We start from the raw sequence: 24829 nt of genomic DNA, 5'->3' as shown, positions 1-24829 counted from the left end.
ATCGATCAAAATCTTTTTCATTCCATCCTTCCACCTCCAATTTGGTCTCCTGCTTCTCCTTCTTCCCTCCACCTCTGACACATATATCCTCTTTTTCAATCTTTCCTTACTCATTCTCTCCATGTATCCAAACCATTTCAACACACCCTCTTCTGCTCTCTCGACCATACTCTTTTAATTACCACATATCTCTCTTACCCTATATATATATATATATATATATATATATATATATATATATATATATATATATATATATATATGTATTTTTTTTCTTTTTCTTTGTTGCTGTCTCCCGCATTTGCAAGGTAGCACAAGGAAACAGACAAAAGAAATGGCCCCACCCACCCCTATACACATGTATATACATACACGTCCACACACGCAAATATACATACCTACACAGCTTTCCATGGTTTACCCCAGACGCTTCACATGCCCTGATTCAATCCACTGACAGCACGTCAACCCCGGTATACCACATCGATCCAATTCACTCTATTCCTTGCCCTCCTTTCACCCTCCTGCATGTTCAGGCCCCGATCACACAAAATCTTTTTCACTCCATCTTTCCACCTCCACTTTGGTCTCCCACTTCTCCTCGTTCCCTCCACCTCCGACACATATATCCTTTTGGTCAATCTTTCCTCACTCATTCTCTCCATGTGCCCAAACCATTTCAAAACACCCTCTTCTGCTCTCTCAACCACGCTCTTTTTATTTCCACACATCTCTCTTACCCTTACGTTACTTACTCGATCAAACCACGTCACACCACACATTGTCCTCAAACATCTCATTTCCAGCACATCCACCCTCCTGCGCACAACTCTATCCATAGCCCACGCCTCGCAACCATACAAAATTGTTGGAACTACTATTCCTTCAAACATACCCATTTTTGCTTTCCAAGATAATGTTCTCGACTTCCACACATTCTTCAAGGCTCCCAGGATTTTCGCCCCCTCCCTCACCCTATGATCCACTTCCGCTTCCATGGTTCCATCTGCTGCCAGATCCACTCCCAGATATCTAAAACACTTTACTTCCTCCAGTTTTTCTCCATTCAAACTTACCTCCCAATTGACTTGACCCTCAACCCTACTGTACCTAATAACCTTGCTCTTATTCACATTTACTCTTAACTTTCTTCTTTCATATGTATATATATCCCTGGGGATGGGGATTAAGAATACTTCCCACGTATTCCCTGCGTGTTGTAGAAGGCGACTAAAAGGGGAGGGAGCTGGGGGCTGGAAATCCTCCCCTCTCGTTTTTTTTTTTTTTTTATTTATTTTCCAAAAGAAGGAACAGAGGGGGCCAGGTGAGGATATTCCAAAAAAGGCCCAGTCCTCTGTTCTTAACGCTACCTCGCTAACGCGGGAAATGGCGAATAGTTTAAAAGAAAGAAAAAATATTCATGCATGGAAGCGGAAGTGAATCATAGGGTGGGGGAGGGGGCAAAAATCCTGGGAGCCTTGAAGAATGTGTGGAAGTCGAGAACATTATCTCGGAAAGCAAAAATGGGTATGTTTGAAGGAATAGTGCTTCCAACAATGTTGTATGGTTGCGAGGCGTGGGCTATGGATAGAGTTGTGCGCAGGAGGGTGGATGTGCTGGAAATGAGATGTTTGAGGACAATGTGTGGTGTGAGGTGGTTTGATCGAGTAAGTAATGTAAGGGTAAGAGAGATGTGAGGAAATAAAAAGAGCCTGGTCGAGAGAGCAGAAGAGGGTGTTTTGAAATGGTTTGGTCACATGGAGAGAATGAGTGAGGAAAGATTGACCAAGAGGATATATGTGTCGGGGGTGGAGGGAACAAGGAGAAGTGGGAGACCAAATTGGAGGTGGAAAGATGGAGTGAAAAAGATTTTGTGTGATCGGGGCCTGAACATGCAGGAGGGCAAGGAATAGAGTGAATTGGATCGATGTGGTATACCGGGGTTGACATGCTGTCAGTGGATTGAATCAGGGCATGTGAAGCGTCTGGGGTAAACCATGGAAAGTTGTGTGGGGCCTGGATGTGGAAAGGGAGCTGTGGTTTTGGGCATTATTGCATGACAGCTAGAGACTGAGTGTGAACGAATGGGGCCTTTGTTGTCTTTTCCTAGTGCTACCTTGCACACATGAGGGGGGAGGGGGATTGTATTCCATGTGTGGCGAGGTGGCCATGGGAATGAATAAAGGCAGACAGTGTGAATTGTGTGCATGGGTATATATATGTATGTGTCTGTGTGTGTATATATATGTGTACATTGAGATGTATGGGTGTGTAGGTTTGCGTGTGTGGACGTGTGTGTATATACATGTGTATGGGGGTGGGTTGGGCCATTTCTTTCTTCTGTTTCCTTGCGCTACCTCGCAAATGCGGGAGACAGCGACAAAGCAAAATAAATAAATAAATATATATATATATGTGTGTGTGTGTGTGTGTGTGTGTGTGTGTGTGTGTGTTTTGGTGGAGATGGTGTGCAGAGTGAAAAGGTCAGGGAGAAGGATTTGGTAAACAGAGAAGAGGTAATGAAAGCTTTGTGGAAGATGAAAGCCGGCGGGTTTGGATGGTAATGTTGTGGAATGTATTCAAAAAAGGGGGTGACTGTGTTGTTGACTAGTTGGTGAGGATATTCAGTGTATGTATGGCTCATGGTGAAGTGCCTGAGGATTGGCAGAATGCATGTATTGAGCCATTGTACAAAGGCAAAGGGGATAAAGGTGAATGTTCAAATTACAGAGGTATGTCTGTTGAGTATTCCTGGGAAGGTATATAGGAGGGTATTGATCGAGAGGGTCAAGGCTTGTACAGAGCACCAGATTGGGGAAGAGCAGTGTAGTTTCAGAAGTGGTAGAGGGTGCTTGGATCAGGTATTTGCTTTGAAGAATGTATGTGAGAAATACTGAGAAAAGCAGATGGATTTGTATGTAGCATTTATGGATCCGGAGAAGGCATATGATAGAGTTGATAGAGATGCTCTGTGGAAGGTATTAAGAATATATGGTGTGGGAGGCAAGTTGCTAGAAGCAATGAAAAGTTTTATCAAGGACGTAAAGCACGTGTATGAGTAGGAAGAAAGGAAAGTGAGTGGTTCCCAGTGAATGTTGCTTTGGGGCAGGTATGTGTGATGTCTCTATGGCTGTTTAATTTGCTTATGAGTGAGCTTGTTAGGGAGGTGAATGCAAGAGTTTTGGAGAGAGGGGCAAGTATGCAGTCTGTTGTGGATGAGAGGGCTTGGGAAGTGAGTCAGTTGTTGTTCGCTGATGATATAGTGCTGGTGGCTGATTTAGGTGAGAAACTGCAGAAGTTGGTGACTGAGTTTGGTAGAGTGTGTGAAAGAAGAAAGCTAAAATTAAATGTGAATAAGAGCAAGATTATTGGATACACTAGGGTTGAGGGACAAGCTAATTGGGAGGTAAGTTTGGAGAAAAACTGGAAGAAGTGAAGTGTTTTAGATATCTGGGAGTGGATTTAGCTGCAGATTGAACCATGGAAGTGGAAGCGAGTCACGGGGTGGGGGAGAGGGCAAAGGTTGTGGGAACATTGAAGAATGTGTGGAAGGCGAGAATGTTATCTCGGAGAGCAAAAATGGGTATGGTTGAGGGAATAGTGGTTCCAACAATGTTATATGGTTGCGAAGCATGGGCTATAGATAGGGTAGTGCGGAGGAGGGTGGATGTGTTGGAGATGAGATGTTTGAGGACAATATGTGGCATGAGGTGGTTTGATCGAGTAAGTAATGAGAGGGTAAGAGAGATATGTGGTAATAAAAAGAGTGTGGTTGAGAGATTAGAAGAGGGTTTATTGAATGGTTTGGTCACATGCAGAGAATGAGTGAGGAAAGATTGACAAAGAGGATATATGTGTCAGAGGTGGAGGGAACGAGATGTGGGAGACCAAATTGGAGGTGGAAGGACGGAGTGAAAAAGATTTTGAGCAATTGGGGCCTAGACATATGAGAGGGTGAAAGGCATCAAAGGAATAGAGTGAATTGGAATGATGTGGTATACCGGGGTCAATGTGCTGTCAATGGATTGAACCAGGGCATGTGAAGCGTATGGGGTAAACTATGGAAAGTTTTGTGGGGTATGGATTTACAAAGGTAGCAGTGGTTTTGTTGCATTACGCATGACAGCTAGAGACTGAGTGTGAACGAATGTGGCCTTTGTTGTCTTTTCTTAGCGCTACCTCGCACGCGTGCGGAGTGAGAGGGTTGCCATTTCATGTGTGGTTTGGTGGCTGTGGGAATGGATGAAGGCAGCAAGTATGAATATGGGTATATGTCTGTTTATGTATATGTATGTGTATGTTGAAATGTATTTATTTATTTATTTGTTTTGCTTTGTCGCTGTCTCCCGCGTTAGCGAGGTAGCGCAAGGAAACAGACGAAAGAGTGGCCCAACCCACCCACATACACATGTATATACATACATGTCCACACCCGCAAATATACATACCTATACATCTCAATGTACACATATATATACACACACAGACATGTACATAATTCATACTGTCTGCCTTTATTTGTTCCCATCGCCACCCTGCCACACATGGAATAACAACCTCCTCCCCCTCATGTGTGCGAGGTAGCGCTAGGAAAAGACACCAAAGGCCCCATTCGTTCACACTCAGTCTCTAGCTGTCATGTAATAATGCACCGAAACCACAGCTCCCTTTCCACATCCAGGCCCCACACAACTTTCCATGGTTTACCCCAGATGCTTCACATGCCCTGGTTCAATCCATTGACAGCACGTCGAATGTTGAAATGTATAGGTATATATATATATGTGTGTGTGTGGGCATTAATGTATATACATGCATATGTGGGTGGTTTGGGCCATTCTTTCATGTTTCCTTACGCTACCTCGCTAATGTAGGAGACAAGGACTAAGTATAATAAAAGATAATTAATATAATGCATATACATACGTCCACACACGCATGTGTATGGGGGGGGGTTGGGCCATTTCTTTCGTCTGTTTCCTTGCGCTACCTCGCAAACGCGGGAGACAGCAACAAAGCAAAAAAAAATAAAAAAAATATATATATATATAAATATATATATATATAATATGTGTGTATATATGCGCTACCTCGCAAACGCGGGAGACAGCGACAAAGTGAAAAAAAGAAAAAAAATATATATATATATATATATATATATATATATATATATATATATATATATATATATATGTATATGTATGTGTGTGTGTGTGGAAGTCGAGAACATTATCTCGGAAAGCAAAAATGGGTATGTTTGAAGGAATAGTGGTTCCAACAATGTTGTATGGTTGTGAGGCATGGACTATGGATAGAGTTGTGCGCAGGAGGATGGATGTGCTGGAAATGAGATATTTGAGGACAATGTGTGGTGTGAGGTGGTTTGATCGAGTAAGTAACGTAAGGGTAAGAGAGATGTGTGGAAATAAAAAGAGCGTGGTTGAGAGAGCAGAAGAGGGTGTTTTGAAATGGTTTGGTCACATGGAGAGAATGAGTGAGGAAAGATTGACCAAGAGGATATATGTGTCGGAGGTGGAGGGAACGAGGAGAAGAGGGAGACCAAATTGGAGGTGGTAAGATGGAGTGAAAAAGATTTTGTGTGATCAGGGCCTGAACATGCAGGAGGGTGAAAGGAGGGCAAGGAATAGAGTGAATTGGAGCGATGTGGTATACCAGGGTTGACGTGCTGTCAGTGGATTGAATCAAGGCATGTGAAGCGTCTGGGGTAAACCATGGAAAGCTGTGTAGGTATGTATATTTGCGTGTGTGGACGTATGTATATACATGTGTATGGGGGTGGGTTGGGCCATTTCTTTCGTCTGTTTCCTTGCGCTACCTCGCAAACGCGGGAGACAGCGACAAAGCAAAAAAAAAAAAAAAAAAAAAAAAAATATATATATATATATATATATGTGTGTGTGTATGTTTTTATATATATATATATATATATATATATATATATATATATATCCCTGGGGATAGGGGAGAAAGAATACTTCCCACGTATTCCCTGCGTGTCGTAGAAGGCGACTAAAAGGGGAGGGAGCGGGGGGCTGGAAATCCTCCCCTCTCATTATTTTTTTTTTTTTTTTTTTAATTCTCCAAAAGAAGGAATAGAGAAGGGGGCCAGGTGAGGATATTCCCTTAAAGGCCCAGTTCTCTGTTCTTAACGCTACCTCGCTAACGCGGGAAATGGCGAATAGTTTGAAAGAAAGAAAAGAAATATATATATGTATGTGTACGTATATATATATGTATATGTATATATATATATATATATATATTTCCCTGGGGATAGGGGAGAAAGAATACTTCCCACGTATTCCCTGCGTGTCGTAGAAGGCGACTAAAAGGGAAGGGAGCGGGGGGCTGGAAATCCTCCCCTCTCGTTTTTTTTTTTTAATTTTCCAAAAGAAGGAACAGAGAAGAGGGCCAGGTGAGGATATTCCCTCAAAGGCCCAGTCCTCTGTTCTTAACGCTACCTCGCTATCGCGGGAAATGGCGAATAGTATGAAAAAAAAAAAAAAAATTAATATAAATAACAATAATAATATATGTGCGTGTGTGGGCGGTCATGTATATTCATGTGTATATGGGTGGGTTGGGCCATTCTTTCATGCGTTTCCTTGCGCTACCTTGCTAATGCGGGAGACAGTGATAAAGTTTAATAAAGAAAAAAAAGTAATGAAAGGGTAAGAGGGATGTGTGGTAATAAAAAGAGCGTGGTTAGGAGAGCAGAAGAGGGTGTTTTGAAATGGTTTGGTCACATGGAGAGAATGAGTGAGGAAAGATTGACCAAGAGGATATATGTGTCAGAGGTGAAGGGAATGAGAAGTGGGAGACCAAATTGGAGGTGGTAGGATGGAGTGAAAAAGATTTTGAGTGACTGGGGCCTGAACATGCAGGAAGGTGAAAGGAGTGCTAGGAATAGAGTGAATTGGAATGATGTGGTATACCAGGGTCGACGTGCTGTCAGTGGATTGAAACCAGGGCATGTGAGGCGTCTGGGGTAAACCATGGAAAGTTTTGTGGGGCCTGGATGTGGAAAGGGAGCTGTGGTTCCAGTGCATTATACATGACAGCTAGAGACTGAGTGTGAACGAATGTGGCCTTTGTTATCTTTTCCTAGTGCTACCTCACGCACATGTGGGGGGAGGGGGTTGTCATTTCATGTGTGGCGGGGTAGCGACGAGAATGAATAAGGGCAGACAGTATGAATTATGTATGTGTATATATGTATATGTCTGTTTGTATATATATGTATACGTTGAGATGTGTAGGTATGTATATGTGCGTGTGTGGACGTGTATGTATATACACGTGCATGTGGGTGGGTTGGGCCATTCTTTCGTCTGTTTTCTTGCGCTACCTCGCTAACGCGGGAGACAGCGACAAAGTATAATGAAATAAAAAAAAATATATATATATCCCTGGGGATAGGGGAGAAAGAATACTTCCCACATATTCCCTGCGTGTTGTAGAAGGCGACTAAAAGGGGAGGGAGCGGGGGGCTAGAAATCCTCCCCTATCGTTTTTTTTTTTTTCTCAAAAAGAAGGAACAGAGAAGGGGGCAGGTGAGGATATTCCCTCAAAGGCCCAGTCCTCTGTTCTAAACGCTACCTCGCTAACGCGGGAAATGGCGAATAGTTTAAAAGAAAGAAAAAATATATATATATATATTCCTGAGGTAGGGGAGAAAAAATCTACCTCATTATTCCCCATGTGTTGTAGAAGGCAACTAATGAGGGCAGGAGAAGGGGGATGGAAACTTCCCTCTACTTGTCTTTCAATTTCTAGAAGAGGAAACAGAAGATAGAGTGAAGCATGGGGTGCTCATCCTCCTCAAAGGCTCACATTGGGGTGTCTGAATGTGTGTGATGTAACAAAGACGAGAAGAAAGGAGATGAGTAGCATGTTTGAGGAAAGAAGCCTGGATATTCCCACTCTGAGTGAAAGGGAAGCTCAACGGTAAAGGGGAACAGTGGTCTGGAAATGTCTTGGGAGTAAAGTCAGGGGCTAGTGAGAGTACAAGACCTTAGGAAGGAGTAGGTCTACTCCTGAAGTAGGAGTTGCAGGAGTGTATTATAGAGTGTAAGGAAGTAAAATTCTAGACTGATGTAGGTAAAACTGAAAATGGATGGTGTGAGATGGGTGATTATTGTTGCTTATGCACCTGATCATGAGAAGAAAAATCATAAGAGGCAAGTGTTTTGGAAGCAGCTAAGTGAGTGTGTCAGCAGTTTTGGTGCTTGAGACCAGGTATTAGTGAAGGGTGATTCAGATGTGAAGATGAGTTATGTGGCAGGGTATAATTGGTGTGCATGGGGCATTCAGTGTTGAAAATGAAAATGGTGAAGAGCTTGTGGCTCTGTGTGCTGAAAAAGACTGGTGATTGGGAATGCCCTTCTGGGAGGTCTTTTGGCAATTTGAACACTCATATAGCTTCTCTTCTAAATGAACAATCATGTGTTCTACTAAATGAATCCTCTGAGAAAATGTCTTTTGGCAATGTGAACACTCATATGGCTTCTCTCCTGAATGAAGTCATGTGCTTCACAAGTACACACATGAGAGTAGGAGAGATGGTCAGCAGGCATTAGTGGACTACATATTAATTGATAAGTGTGTAAAAGAAACTTTTCAATGCAAATATGCTGAGGGGTGGGAGTAAGTGAGCTTGGAAAGAGTCTTGTGTGAAGAAATACCAGGAGAAATTGAATGTAGAAAGGGGAGTGGGTGAGGAATGAGATGTATTTAGGGAAGCAGTGATGGGATGAAGTTAGTGAAAGAAAAAAGAGAGGTGTTTCGATGGTACTTACAAGGAAAGAGTGGAAATAACTGGGAGATGTATAAATTGTTTAGGTTAGGCTATGTATCTTAGAGACAGAACTTCCTGGGAATAAGTGATATATCAGGAATACTAAAATCCATGCTGCTATAAATGTATTCTTTATTTCAATTTTTGGGTGTCCATCAGACATAGTTAAACAAAAGTAACAGAACCAAAAGTAAACTACACTTATAACCTAAAACATATCTGAATGAATCATTCAGATGTAATGAAGGAAATATATGTGAAGCATTCACACACAAATAGTGTAGATTAAGAACTTAAAACTTGAATAGTTGTGTGCTGTGGCATTATTTGACAAAAAAGGGAGTAGAACTATAATTATAAAATCCTAAAACTAAACAAAACCTGACTTTCAGTTCAAGCCACGAACTTTGTAAAATGGTTCCCTTAACCCCTCTAAATGGTTATTTACTCAACTCATACCACAACTTTAGATGTATATATATATATATATATATGCATTGAGCTTTGTGCCTCTATTTCAGGGCCATCCACCATGCCTGGGAGGTTGTCAAAGTGGCAGGGTGTAATAATATCTTCCCTCAGTCATACCAATGACAGCACATTCTTGAGAGCATTTTAGGAAGGATATTATTCACCATTTGGCTGGATTAGAAGACCAAGCAGAGTATGGTTATGAGTTACTTGACAATAATAACCTGTCTTCACACTTTGTGGATAGTGATTTTATGGATGCTGACTCTTCTGTCATCAAAAGTTGATCAAGATGAGAAGGAGTGCTTCTAGCAAATGAAGATGTAGCATTGCCAGTGTCCACCTGATCTTCACAGGCACAACAGGTAATTTTACAAACATATAATTTTACTGTAGTGATAAAACTATCAGGGTAGGGGTAGCACAACTGCTGAAGGAGTTATGGGAATGTGTGAAAGAGTGGAAGTTAGCTAGCTTCAGGCTGTTATGGGTAAAACTGAAGATGTATTGTAAGATTGTAAGTAATTATTACTGCTTATGCACTGGGTCATGGGAAGAGAGACAATGAGGGCAAGTGTTCTAGGAAATGAATTTTGATGCAAGAGACTGGGTGTCAGTGATAGTTGATTTAGGTGTGAAGATCAGTAATGTGGTAGCTGAGGGAGTAACTAGGGGACACAGTATTCAAAAAGGTGAATGGAAACTGAAGAGCTTGTGGAGTTGTGTGAAAAAGGGCTGGTGACTAGGAATACCTCATTTAACATGAGGGACATACACAAGTATACATATGCGATTAGGAAAGACAGGAAATGGTCACTGCTGGACTACATACTAACTGATATGCATGCAAATGAGAAACAATTGGATTTGAATGTGCTGAGAGGGTTGGTTGGTGAGATATCTGATCATTAACTGATGAAGATTTTTTCTTTTTGGAAAAGTTGAAATGATATGGATGAGTAGACAGTGGCTGAAGTAAGTGACCTTGAAGAAGAGGCTTATGGTCACAAAGAGAGATTAAATGTAGAATGGCAAAAGGTGGGACTAACTGAAGCTAGAGGAAAGAGGTAATTAGGGAAGCAAAGCTGGCACATGGAAAACAAATAAGTAGCATGCAGAAGAAGGGTGGGGTTCAGGGGAGAAAGAGTAAAGTTGCTATTGAAAGAGAAAAGTGAGGTATATGAGCAATAATTACAAGGAAAGCATATGAATGATTGGGAAAATGTACAAGAGAAAGCAACAGGCAGTCTAGAGGAAGGTGCAGGAGCTGAAAAAGATGGCAAATGAGAGTTGGAGTGAGTGATTATCAGTAAACTGCACAAAAAAATGTGTTTTGGAAGGAAGATAATACTATGAGAAAAACAAGAAAACAAAAGGGAGGGTGTTTTCCTTTTCCTCTTGGATTTTAATGTTATTCATCTACGCTAATAGTATCAGTACTGTGTTTATAAATGCTAAGGCTAAATATAAGATTTTGAAAATCTATGGAAAACATATAAACATAGTACTGATATTATTAGCTTAGATGCTAATAGTATCAGTACTGTGTTTATATGTTTTCCATAGATTTTCAAAATCTTATATTTAGCCTTAGCAGGTGAAACCTGTAAATTGGGTTTTAAATGACTTCTTTTAGAGTCAGCTCTCCCAAAGAGACCAAGTGTGCTTTAGGTACTCTGGGAGAGCCAGACATCACTCGTCTGGGAAAGTTCTGTGATGGTTTGTAGGATTTAGTCAAGAATTTATCATACTGAATGTTAAATGTATGTGGTCATTCCTTTGAAAATGGCTTTCAGTGCTATTTTAAATCACTACCATGAGCTATTTCTTTAACAACAGTAATGTAGTTATTCAATCTTTCCAGAGAATTTAAACAAGCTTCAGTGTCACTGCACATCCAAATGGAGTTTTGGACTATGCTAAAAACCCTGACAGCGTACCATTAGCAACACAGCAATAGTAGTAGTAGATTATCTGTGAAGGATATGTTATTTGAAAAATTTTGGCACCATGTCTCCTTACACGACATAGGTTGTGGACCAAATTCAAAATGGAAAACAATTCTTCATTCCATAAGTGCATCAATAAAACCAGAAAAGCCTCACACTGCAGACTGCCAGCTAGGGTGAAAGCAAGAAAATACAGACATAAAAAGGGTGTCAGAAGAGTCTTTGGTACTACGAGAGCCATGCTTTCAGAACAATTACCAAATATGACATCCTAGTTAATCTTGCAAATCTAATACTAATCTGAGGCATTATCAGCAGCATCCTCCGAAAGAATAGGAAATAAAAATGCAAGGGACAACCTCCCATGGTAAGACAGTTCCTTCCAGCTACGTCTTAAAAAGCAGTTCCCTGAAAGTCATACAATTGGGGTAAAAAGAGAGAACTATTTGATTCCAATCATTAAAGTCTTTGAAGCAGGTAAAACATTGGCCCAACCATAAATCAATTCCAGTTCTCTACATTCACATTGGTTCAATCTAATCAGACCATATAAATGCTTTTTGCAATGTTGCAGTATGCAATGTACTTTTTAAAATACATTGATTACTAAAATAAAATGCAACAGACTCGGTCTTCAAAAGCTTGTTCCTGACACTATCTAATCATCATAAAAATTCACAAAAGTAGATACCCTCCCAATGCAGCAAGGGGTCTATTTCTTTTTCTATTTGAATTAAATACCTAGCAGAGATTTACAGTATCAACAAATATGCATAACAATCATTTTGACCCTCAAGAGCCACATCCTAAAGGAATGTTTTGTAGTACACTTCCTAACATTCTCTGTCCATGAAAAGTTCTTTCTCATACCTTACTGATGGGCTATTACTAACTTTGATTATATTATCCTAAATTTTGAAGTAAAAAAATTTTGCAATTATATATATGTATATATTTTTTTTTTTTTCTCATTCAAAACCTCTAAACGAGCACGGGACTGAAATCTTGTATATTCACATGAAGGATGAATCTACAGGTAAGGATTGTATCTACAGAAAGGGGATATATCTACAAGGGGCTTTTATCTACAGGTGAGGCTCTTATCTATATGTGAAGCTGTATATGCAGCTGAGAGTTATACATCTAGGTGAAGGTTTTGTGTCCTGATGACTTTTGTCTGCATGGTAGGGTGCAGATGAAGATTTTGTCTCTATGTTAGGAGTGCCTCCCTGATGAGGTTTGTACCTCTAATTCAGAACTGAGTTTCCAGGTGATATACATACATCTCTTGAAGTGAAGCCTGAATCTGCAAATGAGGGATGAGTCTTCAGGTGTGGGTTGTGTCTCCAGATGATAATTACCTCCTCACCAATACTATCTAATTTAGAAAGTAATGGTGATGCTCAGTCTTATGCCTTAAAACTATATATCTGTTTTACACCCTCAAGTGTTTATTTGGTCCTCTGATTTGGAGTAATCCAGGGACTCCCCATTAACTTGCTGTGGGCTGGCAGCTTTTCCCACCAGATAATAAGTCATTAGTTCACCTTTTCCTTTCACAGCTATAAGGCCACGTTGCTCAAATACATAGCCAAAATGCTGCAGTATCTTGGTGGTCTCTTCTGTCACCTGAGAAGAATGAGAATAACAGTTGTAAACCTTTTATCAGTGTTAAAACAACTAAGTCACACTTTATGTATAACATTAGCCATGGTTTTATAATTGAATCTGGATTATGCTTTGAAACAACATGAAAAAAATCTAAAGTAAGAGATATTACTTTCTTTGATTTGACAAATATTTACTAAAATATGCCTGAATAAAATGGATAGTCCTATATCCTCTACCATACTCGTGCACAAACATATCTATTTCCAAAGTGACCAGTATATGGCTCATGTTTTTTCTAAAGTGGCCATAAGAATAATATAAGGTAGGAAAGGGACAGAAAAAAGATGTGTCATGATTTATATACCAATTGGGTGAAGAGACACTGGTTTTCATGAAGCCAGTAACTCACCCTTGATACATGCCATTATGAAGTTGCAATTTAGGTTTAAGTGGAAAGCTGATTTATCTAAGAAACTGAGATGATACTTCTGTAATGCACACAAAACAATACAGTACATACCTAGTACTTATTCTTGAAAATCAATACACACTACTGTAAAGATAATGATAATAAGATGCTAGAAATGAAAGTACAAGCTTGAGAAGAAAATGAAACTTTTGGGAAGCATACACAACAGGAAAAGTAATTTTAACAAAATCCCATGTTAGGACAAAATAATAATTGTACTGCAATCCGTAAAAAGTTACACAAGCATCACAAGATAATTGATCATGAGCACAGATTGGCATTAGCTGAGGAGGTTGATATAAAGCATGTAACCAGAAGTATTAAGGAAAATTAATTAAAGAGCAGGGAAGGTGAGATGGTACTATTCTAGATGTCCTAAAGGTTAATGAACAAGATGAAATGCCCATAACACTGAGTGCATATATTTGTGAAAATGGTCGGGAAGGAGGTGTTTCTATGGGCTAAGCAGCAGACTTAGAGCATATTGATAGATGCATTGACACAGGATCCTGGGAACTCCTGAAACTGAGGTGCCTAAGGTACTGAGTGAACACTAGGAAGAATAATATGTACTGTTAAAAGACAAAAACAATTAGCAAAATTCATATCATCATATATGACAATTTTAGAAAAGTGCAGAACATCGAGGATCAATGCTTAGTAACAAAAGAAAATGAGAGATTACATAGAAAGCCAAGGGTATAGAGTTTGATGAACAAATCTGATGGGCTTAACAACAAAGCAGGTAACACCTAAATAAGAAAGATTAGTTAATCGGAAGCTTAACAGATGTTTATTTATATTTATTTTTATCATACTTAGTCGCTGTCTCCCGCGTCAGCGAGGTAGCGCAAGGAAAGAGACAAAAGAATGGCCCAACCCACCCACATACACATGTATATACATAAATGCCCACACATGCACATATATGTACCTATACATTTCAACATATACATAAACAGACATATACACACTTGCTGCCTTCATCCATTCCATCACCACCCCACCACACATGAAATGGCATCCCCTTCCCCCACACGCCTGTGAGGTAGCACTAGGAAAAGACAACAAAGGCCACATTTGTTCACATCCAGGCCCCACAAAACTTTCTATGGTTTACCCCAGATGCTTTATATGGACTGGTTCAATCCAATGACAGAATGTTGACCCCAGTATACCACATCATTCCAATTCACTCTATTCCTTGCCCGCCTTTTACCTTCCTGTATGTTTAGGCCCTGATCACTCAAAATCTTTTTCACTCCATCCTTCCACCTCCAATTTGGTTTCCTACTTCTCCTTGTTCCCTTCACCTCTGACACTTATCCTCTTGGTCAATCTTTCCTCACTCATTCTCTCCATTTCAATACACCCTTTTCTGCTCTCTAAACCACTTTTTTATTTCCATAAGTCTCTCTTACCCTTTCATTACTTAATCAAACCACCTCACACCACATATTGTCCTCAAACATTTTATTTCCAACACATCCACGCTCCTCCGTACAACCCTATCTATAGTCCATGCCTCGCAACCACATAACATTGTTGGAACCACTATTCCATCATACATACCCAATTTTGCTCTCCGAGATAACGTTCTCGCCTTCCGCACATTCTCTAATGCTCCCAGAACCTTGGCCCCCTCCCTAACCCTGAGACTCACTTTCACTTCCATGGTTCCATCCACTACTAAATCCACTCCCAGATATCCAAAACACTTCACTTCCTCCAGTTTTTCTCCATTCAAACTTACCTCCTAATTAACTTGTCCCTCAACCCTACTGAACCTAATAACCTTGCTCTTATTCACATTTACTCTTAGCTTTCTTTTTTCACACACTTTACCAAACTCAGTCACCAACTTCTGCAGTTTCTCACCCAAATCAGCCACCAGCGCTGTATCATCAGCGAACAACAACTGACAAACTTCCCAAGCTCTCTCATCCACAACAGACTGCATACTTGCCCCTCTTTCCAAAACTCTAGCATTCATCTCCCTAACAACCCCATCCATAAACAAATTAAATAACCATGGAGACATCACACACCCCTACCACAAACCGACATTCACTGGGAACCAATCACTTTCCTCTCTTCCTACTTGTACACGTGCCTTACTATTCTCACATACATTTTAAAAGCAAACACATGATCCACACATCTTTTACCACTTCTGAAACCACACTGCTCTTCCCCAATCTGATGCTCTGTACATGCCTTTACCCTCTCAATCAATACTCTCCCATATAATTTCCCAGGAATACTCAACAAACTTATACCTCTCTAATTTGAACACTCACCCTTATCCCCTTTGCCTTTATACAATGGCACTATGCATGCATTCCGCCAGTCCTCAGGCACTTAACCATGAACCATGAATACAGTGATTATCCTTACCAACCAGATACCAAACCATTCTCCCTGACCCTCTCACTTTGCACACCAACTCGGCCAAAACACTCTATATCTGCCACTCTATCATCAAACACATTCAACAAACCTTAAAAGTACTCATTCCATAGCCTTCTCACTTCACCACTACTTGTTATTACCTTCCCATTAGCCCCCTTCACCGATGTTCCCATTTGCTCTCTTGTGTTGTGCACTTTATTTACCTCCTTCCAAAACATCTTTTTATTCTCCCTAAAATTTAACGATACTCTCTCACCCCAACTCTCACTTGCCCTCTTTTTCACCTCTTGCACCTTTCTCTTGACCTCCTGCCTCTTTCTTTTATACTTCTCCCAGTCATTCGCACTGCTTTCCTGTAAAAATTGTCCAAACACCTCTCTCTTCTCTTTCACTAACAACCTTACTACTTCATCCCACCACTCACCACCCTTTCTACTGTGCCCACCTCCCACCTTTCTCATGCTACGAGCATCTTTTGCGCATGCCATCACTGCTTCCCTAAATACATCCCGTTCCTCCCCAACTCCCCTTATGTCCTTTGCTCTCACCTTTTTCCATTCTGCACTAAATCTCTCCTAGTACTTCCTCACACAAGTCTCTTTCCAAGCTCTTTTACTCTCACCACTCTCTTCATCCCAACATTCTCTCTTCTTTTCTGAAAACCTCTACAAATCTTCACCTTCGCCTCCACAAGATAATGATCAGACTTCCCTACAGTTGCCCCTCTTAGCACATTAACATCTATAAGTTTCTTTCACATGCCTATCAATTAACACGTAATCCAATAATGCTCTCTGGCCATCTCTCTTACTTACATACGTATATTTACGTGTATCTCTCTTTTTAAAACCAGGTATCCCCAATCACCAGTCCCTTTTCAGCACACAAATCCACAAGCTCTTCACCATTTCCATTTACAACACTGAACACCCCATGTACATCAATAATACCCTCAAATGCCACATTACTCACCTTTGCATTCAAATAACCCATCACAATAACCCACTCAGCTGCTCCCAAAACACTTGCCTCTCATGATCTTTTTTCTCATGACCGGATGCAGTGGCACCAATAGTCACCCATCTCTCTCCGCTTTCAGTTTTACCCATATCAATCTAGAGTTTACTTTCTTACACTCTATCACGTACTCCCAAAACTCCTGCTTCAGGAGTAGTGCTACTCCTTCCTTTGCACTCGTCCTCTCACCAACCCATGACTTTACTCCCAAGACATTCCCAAACCACTCTTCACCTTTACCCTTGAGCCTCGTTTCACTCAAGAGCCAAAACATCTAGGTTCCTTTCCTCAAACATACTACCTATCTCTCCTTTATATATTTGATTACTTTTGGGCTGGGAGAAATAAAGAGTAAATGGGAAAGAAAGAAGAAATGCTCATTAAAGGGTTAATTAAGGCAACAGAATTACCAGATAAAATCTCTGTGATAAAGGAAAGAAGAACTGGTGGTTAAATCAAGACATAAGGCGACTACCAATGATTGTTTTGTATGGAGTCATCTATCTAGGAGGTGCTTAGACAGGCTAAGAAACTCAAAAATAAGGGGAAATCCAGTTAAGTATTCATCAAGCCTTATAGACCAAGGGCAGAGAGAGAAAACCAGAGTACAGGCAAAAAACAGGGCAAGAGGACAAAATACCTCTGCCAGAGCTGCAGGGAAGTCAGGAAATGGTAATAATAGGCTTGAAGAAGAAAAGCATTTAATGAAAAAGCTGGTGGATTAGTGGTAAACAGTAAAGAGTTGAAAATTAAAGACTGTATGCGAGGGAAACACACCTGATTTTTGAATTGTGGAGAAAAATGCCTAGTGAAAAGATAAGATCATGCCTTTTTCTGTCCAGAAGGTTAAATGATGGTAAGGATGAAAAGAGAAGACAGAGAAGGAGTGGCTCTCCTAACAAGAGATAACCTAATGTTTCAGAATACAGTATTACATAGCCCAATCAGACAATACATAATGGAAATGGCAAGTGTAGGAAAGAAGTGCATAGTTGTATTTGAAGATATATAATTCTCTAAAGAATTGTAACAATCCATAACAAATATACAATAAGAATGAAAAAAAAACCAGGATGGTATATGAAGCGGTAAAACTTGCACTTCTTGGAGAATGAATGTAAAGTGTTGGCGATGTGGGATTTTAATTATAAGGAGATGGCCTGGCTGCATTAGGATTCTTATGATGACAGGAAATCATGGAGACACACATTCATAGAGTATGTCCAAGAAAATTTCCTATACAAGCATGTCAGTGAGTGTACTAGGATGAGAAGTGATTTACCCTCATCATCAGATCTACTCTTCGCAGACTAGCATAGTTACTGAAAATATCATACATGATACACTACTTGGGAAAACTGATAAAGTAATGTTTAAGTCTGATTATGTAATACATAAGGAAGTTAAAAGAGCAGAGATGGGACAGGAGTTGGAGAAGATATAAGCCTGGAGATTACAGAGAACTTAATTTCTTCGATAACACACAATGGGGAATGGAGTTCAGTATTGTGGTGAAAGGTTCTGTGAAAGCTACAATGAAGTGTTTTTGAAAATGTGTAACTCCAGCTTAGCTTCAAATACAGAGAATGTTAAGAAAAGAGGGAAGAATGGATTAAAATGAAAAGGTCAAAAACCAAGGGATTTTCAAGATGTGCAGTGGAGGAGATACAGGTGACATTCCAGCCAGCCAGCTTATGCAAGGCATAAGAGAACAAGGGATGAGTAAAGCAAAATAAAAGAGGAGGAAGAGAAATTCGGAAAAGAGAACTGAGGACAAGGCAGGTAAAAACCCCAAACTTTTCCATAAAGTCATCAGAAATAGATTCAGTTAAAGAGCAGCAAACTAGATTAAGGGATTTATAGGGGGAAAATACTGTTTTCACAATGGAAGACATTATAACCCCATCACTAATAAGATGGGATGGGGAGAAGGCTTTAGGAAACTTGGAGATATCTAGAAAAGACATTAACAGAATGCTAAAAGATAATAACCCATCCCCAAGGGAAGGACGAACAGCTGGGTGTACTTTGAACCAACTGATGTGACCAGGATTCGAACCTAGAAGGGCTCAACCCAGGTAGCCCATGAATACATCACAGTCAAGAAAGCTAACCAAGGAGGAACATAAAGTTACGTTACTGCAATCTTCACTCTCATGCAACTCCACTTTTCTCCCTTCCATAGCTGTCAGTGGGGAAAAAAACATGTTATTAACCCTGAGTCTTTGGAGGAAAGTACTTGGAGGAGACAAGTTGGGGGCTCTATTATTCCTGATCTTAAAAAGAATAGTTTAAAATGACCTTACCATTCCTTACATTCTCCTCTCAAAAAATATGACCATTACTACAGCTACATTTGACACTGCTTGAGGCAGAATTGCCATTTCCAGGCAGCCCACTGAACGTCTTTGAGCTAGCCTTCAGGCTGGTTTACCATTACAGAGCTCATTGCCAGTTAAGTGTCATTTCCAGTAAATCTAAATTTTTGGAAGTTCTTAACTTTGTCTTATCTAATATTAAAAAAAAACAGGTCTGGAGAAGAGTTGGAAATCTAAGCCATTCCAGTCATGGAAAAGCTTAGGTCAGTAACCTACTCAGCTATCATGGGAATACACTGTAAAGATGATAAGCAAGGTTTATCAACTTTTTTTTTTCAGTCCATAAGATCTTCCACTTGGCTGTTGTGGAGAAACAACCAGTCTCCTCAAAAAGAAAAATGAGAAGTTTATCCCAGATAATTGCCCTTCAAATTAGCACCAAAACCTAGAGACAGGGATTCTTAAAGGGCACTCCTTGAAGAAACAAAAATGTTTCTAGCCTTGTTCTTGTCATGAAAAGGGCTAGAGAAGAACTATAAACATTCATTTTCAGTCACTTCTGAGACATCACATTCTTCAAAGAAAGACTGCAAATATTTTCAGAGCAGTTTGTACTGTTTTGAGTTGAAGGTGAATGTTATGTAAAAGGTTTTCTGTTAAGCATTCTTCAAACTTCTACTTGTTAGTTTTTTCATATTTGTCATTTCTCGAGTTAGCAAGGTAGCTTTAAGAACATAGGACAGAGCATGTTAAAGGGTTTAAGTAAATTCATAGGCATGAATTCTAGAATCCTGACCTTTGATTCTGGAGTCATGCAAAAGAAACTGAGGTGGTCTAGAAGAACCCAGGGTATCAGTCAAGGTAAATAGCATAGCTGAAGGAGTCTCTCACACCATGGTTGTCTGTCCAACTTGGGAATATCAGCACTATAAAATAAAAAATCGGAATTTTTCTTAGAAGATTTGACAAAAAATGAATCCAGTTTCAAAAATTCTAATCCAAGGACAGAGCATCTATCAGTTACCCTTATGTCTAAACCTGGAGAAACACAAGCCAGAGGTAACATATTAGTCCTAATGGCAGAAGCTGCAACCATAAGGTGAGGATCCAATTGAAAGCCTACTTTCCCATCAACATTTCAGTTAACACTGTCTGGTATCAGCAGCATATCTGGCTTGACACTGCATACTCCTTGGTGATAAAAGCCTTACAGAATATGGCTTTTGGACATAGCTAAGGACAGAATCTATTCCACAAACTCTGAAAGAGGTAGGGTGTTGCAAGGGCCTATGTTCATCAAACAGTGGATAATTACAGCTTTTCATCAGATATAAAATTCCACTCCTGCCTATGTTTATCAGATAGTGGATAACTAAAGTGTTTTTCATCAAAAATTAAATTCCACACCCCAGCCTCTGCGTTAATGAGATGGCCTCAATTAGCGCCACAGTTACCCATTCCATCTCGGCTAACATAATAAGTCAGACATGAATGGTAAGCTATGCATAAGTGATTGAATACTGCTGAATTCAACAGGTAAGTCCAACAGATTCCTTTAAAAAGCATACAAAAGACATGACAAGTTAGTTAAGTCAATTATTTTGCTCAGTGAGATGGGAAAGGAGTGTGCTGCAAGGCTTCTATACTGTTAACTTGTGGGAATGGTGATGTTTGTGCATGTGCATGAGGAAAATAAGAGACTTGTTGTGTACTGTTTAAAGTCTGGTTGATCTTTAATTGATCACTTCTGTGCATTTGACTTCCAGTCCAGATTACACCTCAAGAATGAATTAACAATCTGCATTATAGAGAAAATCTAACTTATGAAATACGCAGTACAAACATAGATTGTGAGTAATTTGAGCTATATGTATCTTCATCCCAGTAAATTTAATCACCTGATCTTAAAACATTTTGGGCATTATTACAAGCTACTGACTCGCTTAGGGTTTGGTCATCCTGTAATTGTTCACATTTGTATATTCAATTTCTAGTAGTCAAGATATATATTAAGACTGAATTAGTATTTTGAATGTATGGGTAAACAATGGATGTTCTCATGAGGAAACAATCAGAATTCTATCTTCCTAATTCTTAAAGGGAAAATCCAATTCATAAAACATGCATTATAAACAAAGATTAGAAATATTTTCAGAGATATGTATATTTCCATCCAGATAAAATCAATCACCTGACTGAAAAACATGTAAAAAAAAAAAAAAAAATCAAGTATTATTACAGGATACTGTATTTGGAGATAATTAGGTACTGTATATTTATTTATTATAAATGATCGCCATTTCCCGAGTCAGTGAGGTAGTGCCAGGAAACAGACAAAGAATGGCCCATCCAGTCATATACAAATACATATACGTAAACACATATACATATCAATATATACATATATTCATATGCATAAACAGACATATACATATATACATATGTACATATTCATACTTGGTTGCCTTCATCCATTCCTGGCGCTACCCCACCCTCCAGGAAAATCATAGCCACCCCCTGCTTCAGCGAGGTAGCGTCAGGAAAAAAGACAAAAAAAAGGCCACATTCTTTCACACTCACTCTCTAGCTGTCATGTGTAGTGCACTAAAACCACAGCTACCTATCCACATCCAAGCCTAACAAACCTTTCCATGGTTTACCCTAGATGTTTCACATGCCCTGGTTCAGTCCAGTGACAGCATGTCAACCCCAGTATACCACACTGTTCCAATTCAGTCTATTACTTGCACTCCTCTCACCCTCCTGTATGTACAGGTCCCAATCACTCAAAATCTTTTTCACTCCATCCTTTCACCTCCAATTTGGTCTCCTGCTTCTCCATTTTCCCTCCAACTCTGACACACATATCCTCTTTGTCAACCTTTCCTCACTCATTCTCTCCATATGTCCAAACCATTTAAACATACTCTCCTTTGTTCTCTCAACCACACTTTTTATTTCCACACATCTCTCTTACCCTTTCATTACTTACTCGATCAAACCACCGCACACCACATACAGGTTCTCAAACATTTCATTTCCAGAACATCCACCCTCCTCCATACAACCTATCTACAACCCATGCCTAGTAACCATATGATATTGTTGGAATTACTAATCCTTCAAACATACCCATTTTTGCTCCACAAAATAATGTTCTCTCTTTCTATACTTTCTTCATTGCTCCCAAAACCTTCACCCACTCCCCAACCCTGTGACTCACTTCCGCTTTCATGGTTCCATTCGCTGCAAAGTCCACTCCCAGATACCTAAAAAACTTCACTTCCTCCAATTTTTCTCCATTCAAACTTTCAACCCTGCTGAACCTAATAACCTTGCTCTTATTCACATTTATTCTCATCTTTCTCCTTCATACACTATTCCAAACTCAGTCACCAACTTCTACAGTTTCTCAACTGAATCAGCCACCAGTGCTGTATCACTGGTGAACAGCAACTAACTCACTTCCCAGGCCCTCTTGTTCAAAACAGACTGCATGTTTGCCCTTCTCTCCAAAATTCTTGCATTCACCTCCCTAACCACCCCATCCATAAACATATTGAACAACCATGAAGACATCACACATACTTGCTGCAGACCAACCTTCACTGGGAACCAGTCACTTTCCTCTCTTCCTACTCTTACACTTGCCTTACATCCTTGGTAAAAACTCTTCACAGCTTCTAGCAGCTTACCTCTCACACAATATACTCTTAAGACCTTCCACAAAACATCTCTATCAACCCTATCATATGCCTTCTCCAGATCCATACATGCCACATACAAAGTCATCTGTTTTTCAAAATATTTCTCACACACATTCTTCAAAGCAAACACCTGATCCACACATCCTCTACCACTTCTGAAACCACACTACTCTTCCCTAATCTGATGCTTTGTACAAGTCTTCACCCTCTCAATCAATATCCTCCCAAACAATTTTCCAGGAATACTCAACAAACTTATGCCTTTAGGGAGGATAAAAAGATATTTTGGAAGGAGGTAAATAATGTGCAACAGACAAGAGAACAAACGGGAACATCGGTGAAGGGGGTAAAGGGGGAAGTGATAACAGGTAATGAAGAAGTGAGAGGGAGATGTAGCGAGTATTTTGATGGTCTCATGAATGTGTTTGATGATAGAGTGGCAGATGTAGGGTGTTCTGGCTAGGATGGTGTGTGAAGTGAAAGGATTAGGGAGAATGGTTTTTTCGAGAAAAGAGGTGGTGAAAGCCTTGCGGAAGATGAAATCCTGCAAGGCGGTGGTTTTGGATGGTATTGCAGTTGAATTTATTAAGACAGGGGGTGACTGTGTTGTTGATTGGTTGGTAAGGATATTCAATGTAAGTATGGATCATGGTGAAATGCCTGAGGATTGGCGGAACGCATGTATAGTGCCATTCTACAAAGGCAAAGGAGATAAAGGCGATTGTTCAAACTACAGATACTGTACATAGTTTTACAAGTAAACACAAAAAATATAACCACAAGCCACCAACAACAAATGAATCAGTGAACAAAGGACTTGTTATAGGAAAGCAAGGTATGCTAACCTGTATGCAGCCTGCTTTGCCTGTGGATTCCATCCTAGAAGCCACATTCACAGTGTTGCCCCAGATATCATAGTGTGGCTTGCGGGCTCCAATCACTCCTGCTGTTATGGGTCCATGGTTGATGCCTGCATGATGCCAACAACAGTTACAAGAATGAAATAAGATCCTCTCTCTAAATTCATGTTCACTGTTTTCTTTTATTTGCTGGAGAATATATACAAAGGGGGAAGATTTATTTCAAAAGATTAAAACACATGCACACACACATGAATATAGAAAAATTTTCTTTTAGCATTCTACTGGTACAACACAATGGAAACCCATGTATGATGCTATAAAGCTTGGGACTTACTGACTGCCTCAGAACCAAAAGGATAATCTGCACTTTTGCTCTAGAGGGCTATACCAAACTGGGCCCTTTCTAGAAAAATTTTTGAGCCACTTAAATTTTTGGCTCACCAAAAAATTTATTTCTACAGCATCCAGCTCTAGTCTGTCATCTAAAAGACTCCTTGGTGTCTAACTTTAAGTATGTGAGGTGTTTTTCCTATAGCTGGGGTTTGGAGGCAATGAGATACCTTTTTTATGAAAAACTTGAAAGAATACAGCAACACTATTAAAACAACAACATAAACTTTATACTGACAGTGAACAATAAATTGAAACAATATGCAGAATGTTGCTAAAAGCTGGATTATCATCATGTGATAGGTAGTATGACTACCATTGTTTCATGGAGCCATCATGCTCATGAGAAGTGAGATCCATACTGATGGATTTCATGACTATCATCAGAAGTCATTAAGCCAGAACCTGTAACATACATCAAACATACCAAATACATAAATCATATGCACGAGAATAATTCTGGTAGAATATATTGTTAGTACACTGTTTATGATTTAGCAAATGTTTTAGCAGGCACAATCAAATTTCTGCATTCTGGTTTCATTTGGAGTGCTGCTTCATCCTTAGACCATGACCCAAGAGCTCTCTTAAATTTGCTGAAGTTGTTATCATTTCAATACTGAGTACTATTGGTATAGTGCTCTGCCTATCACTCCACTGTAAACAAAACATTCAAGACGTCAAATGATGTGACTGGATATGTAATGAAGCCATCTAAATTGAAGTCTTTTATCACTATGGCAGGACTTAGTGCCTGAAGGAAATGGTATAACATCACAGGAAGGAGGTCAACCACTATTAGAG

At 39.8% G+C, this 24829-nt stretch overlaps 1 protein-coding gene across 1 annotated transcript in view; it reads right to left on the bottom strand.

The window, feature by feature from the left end:
- Positions 1–11570: 11570 nt before the first annotated feature.
- The window catches only part of Ac3 (Adenylate cyclase 3), a 241859-nt gene continuing 228600 nt past the window's right edge, over positions 11571–24829 (bottom strand). The window contains exons 20-21 of the mRNA XM_071691805.1: positions 23618–23742; positions 11571–12867 (exon numbers count right to left, since the gene is read on the bottom strand). Of these exons, the coding sequence (XP_071547906.1) occupies positions 12682–12867; positions 23618–23742 (311 nt within the window). The 3' untranslated portion in view covers positions 11571–12681. The remainder of the gene's footprint in view (positions 12868–23617; positions 23743–24829) is intronic.

This window comes from Panulirus ornatus, chromosome 4, assembly GCF_036320965.1.
Source record: "Panulirus ornatus isolate Po-2019 chromosome 4, ASM3632096v1, whole genome shotgun sequence".
In the NCBI taxonomy this organism is placed as follows: Eukaryota; Metazoa; Arthropoda; class Malacostraca; order Decapoda; family Palinuridae; genus Panulirus; species Panulirus ornatus.
The sequence above is the reverse complement of the archived record's forward strand: the minus strand, read 5'-3'. Positions and strand labels throughout refer to the sequence as shown.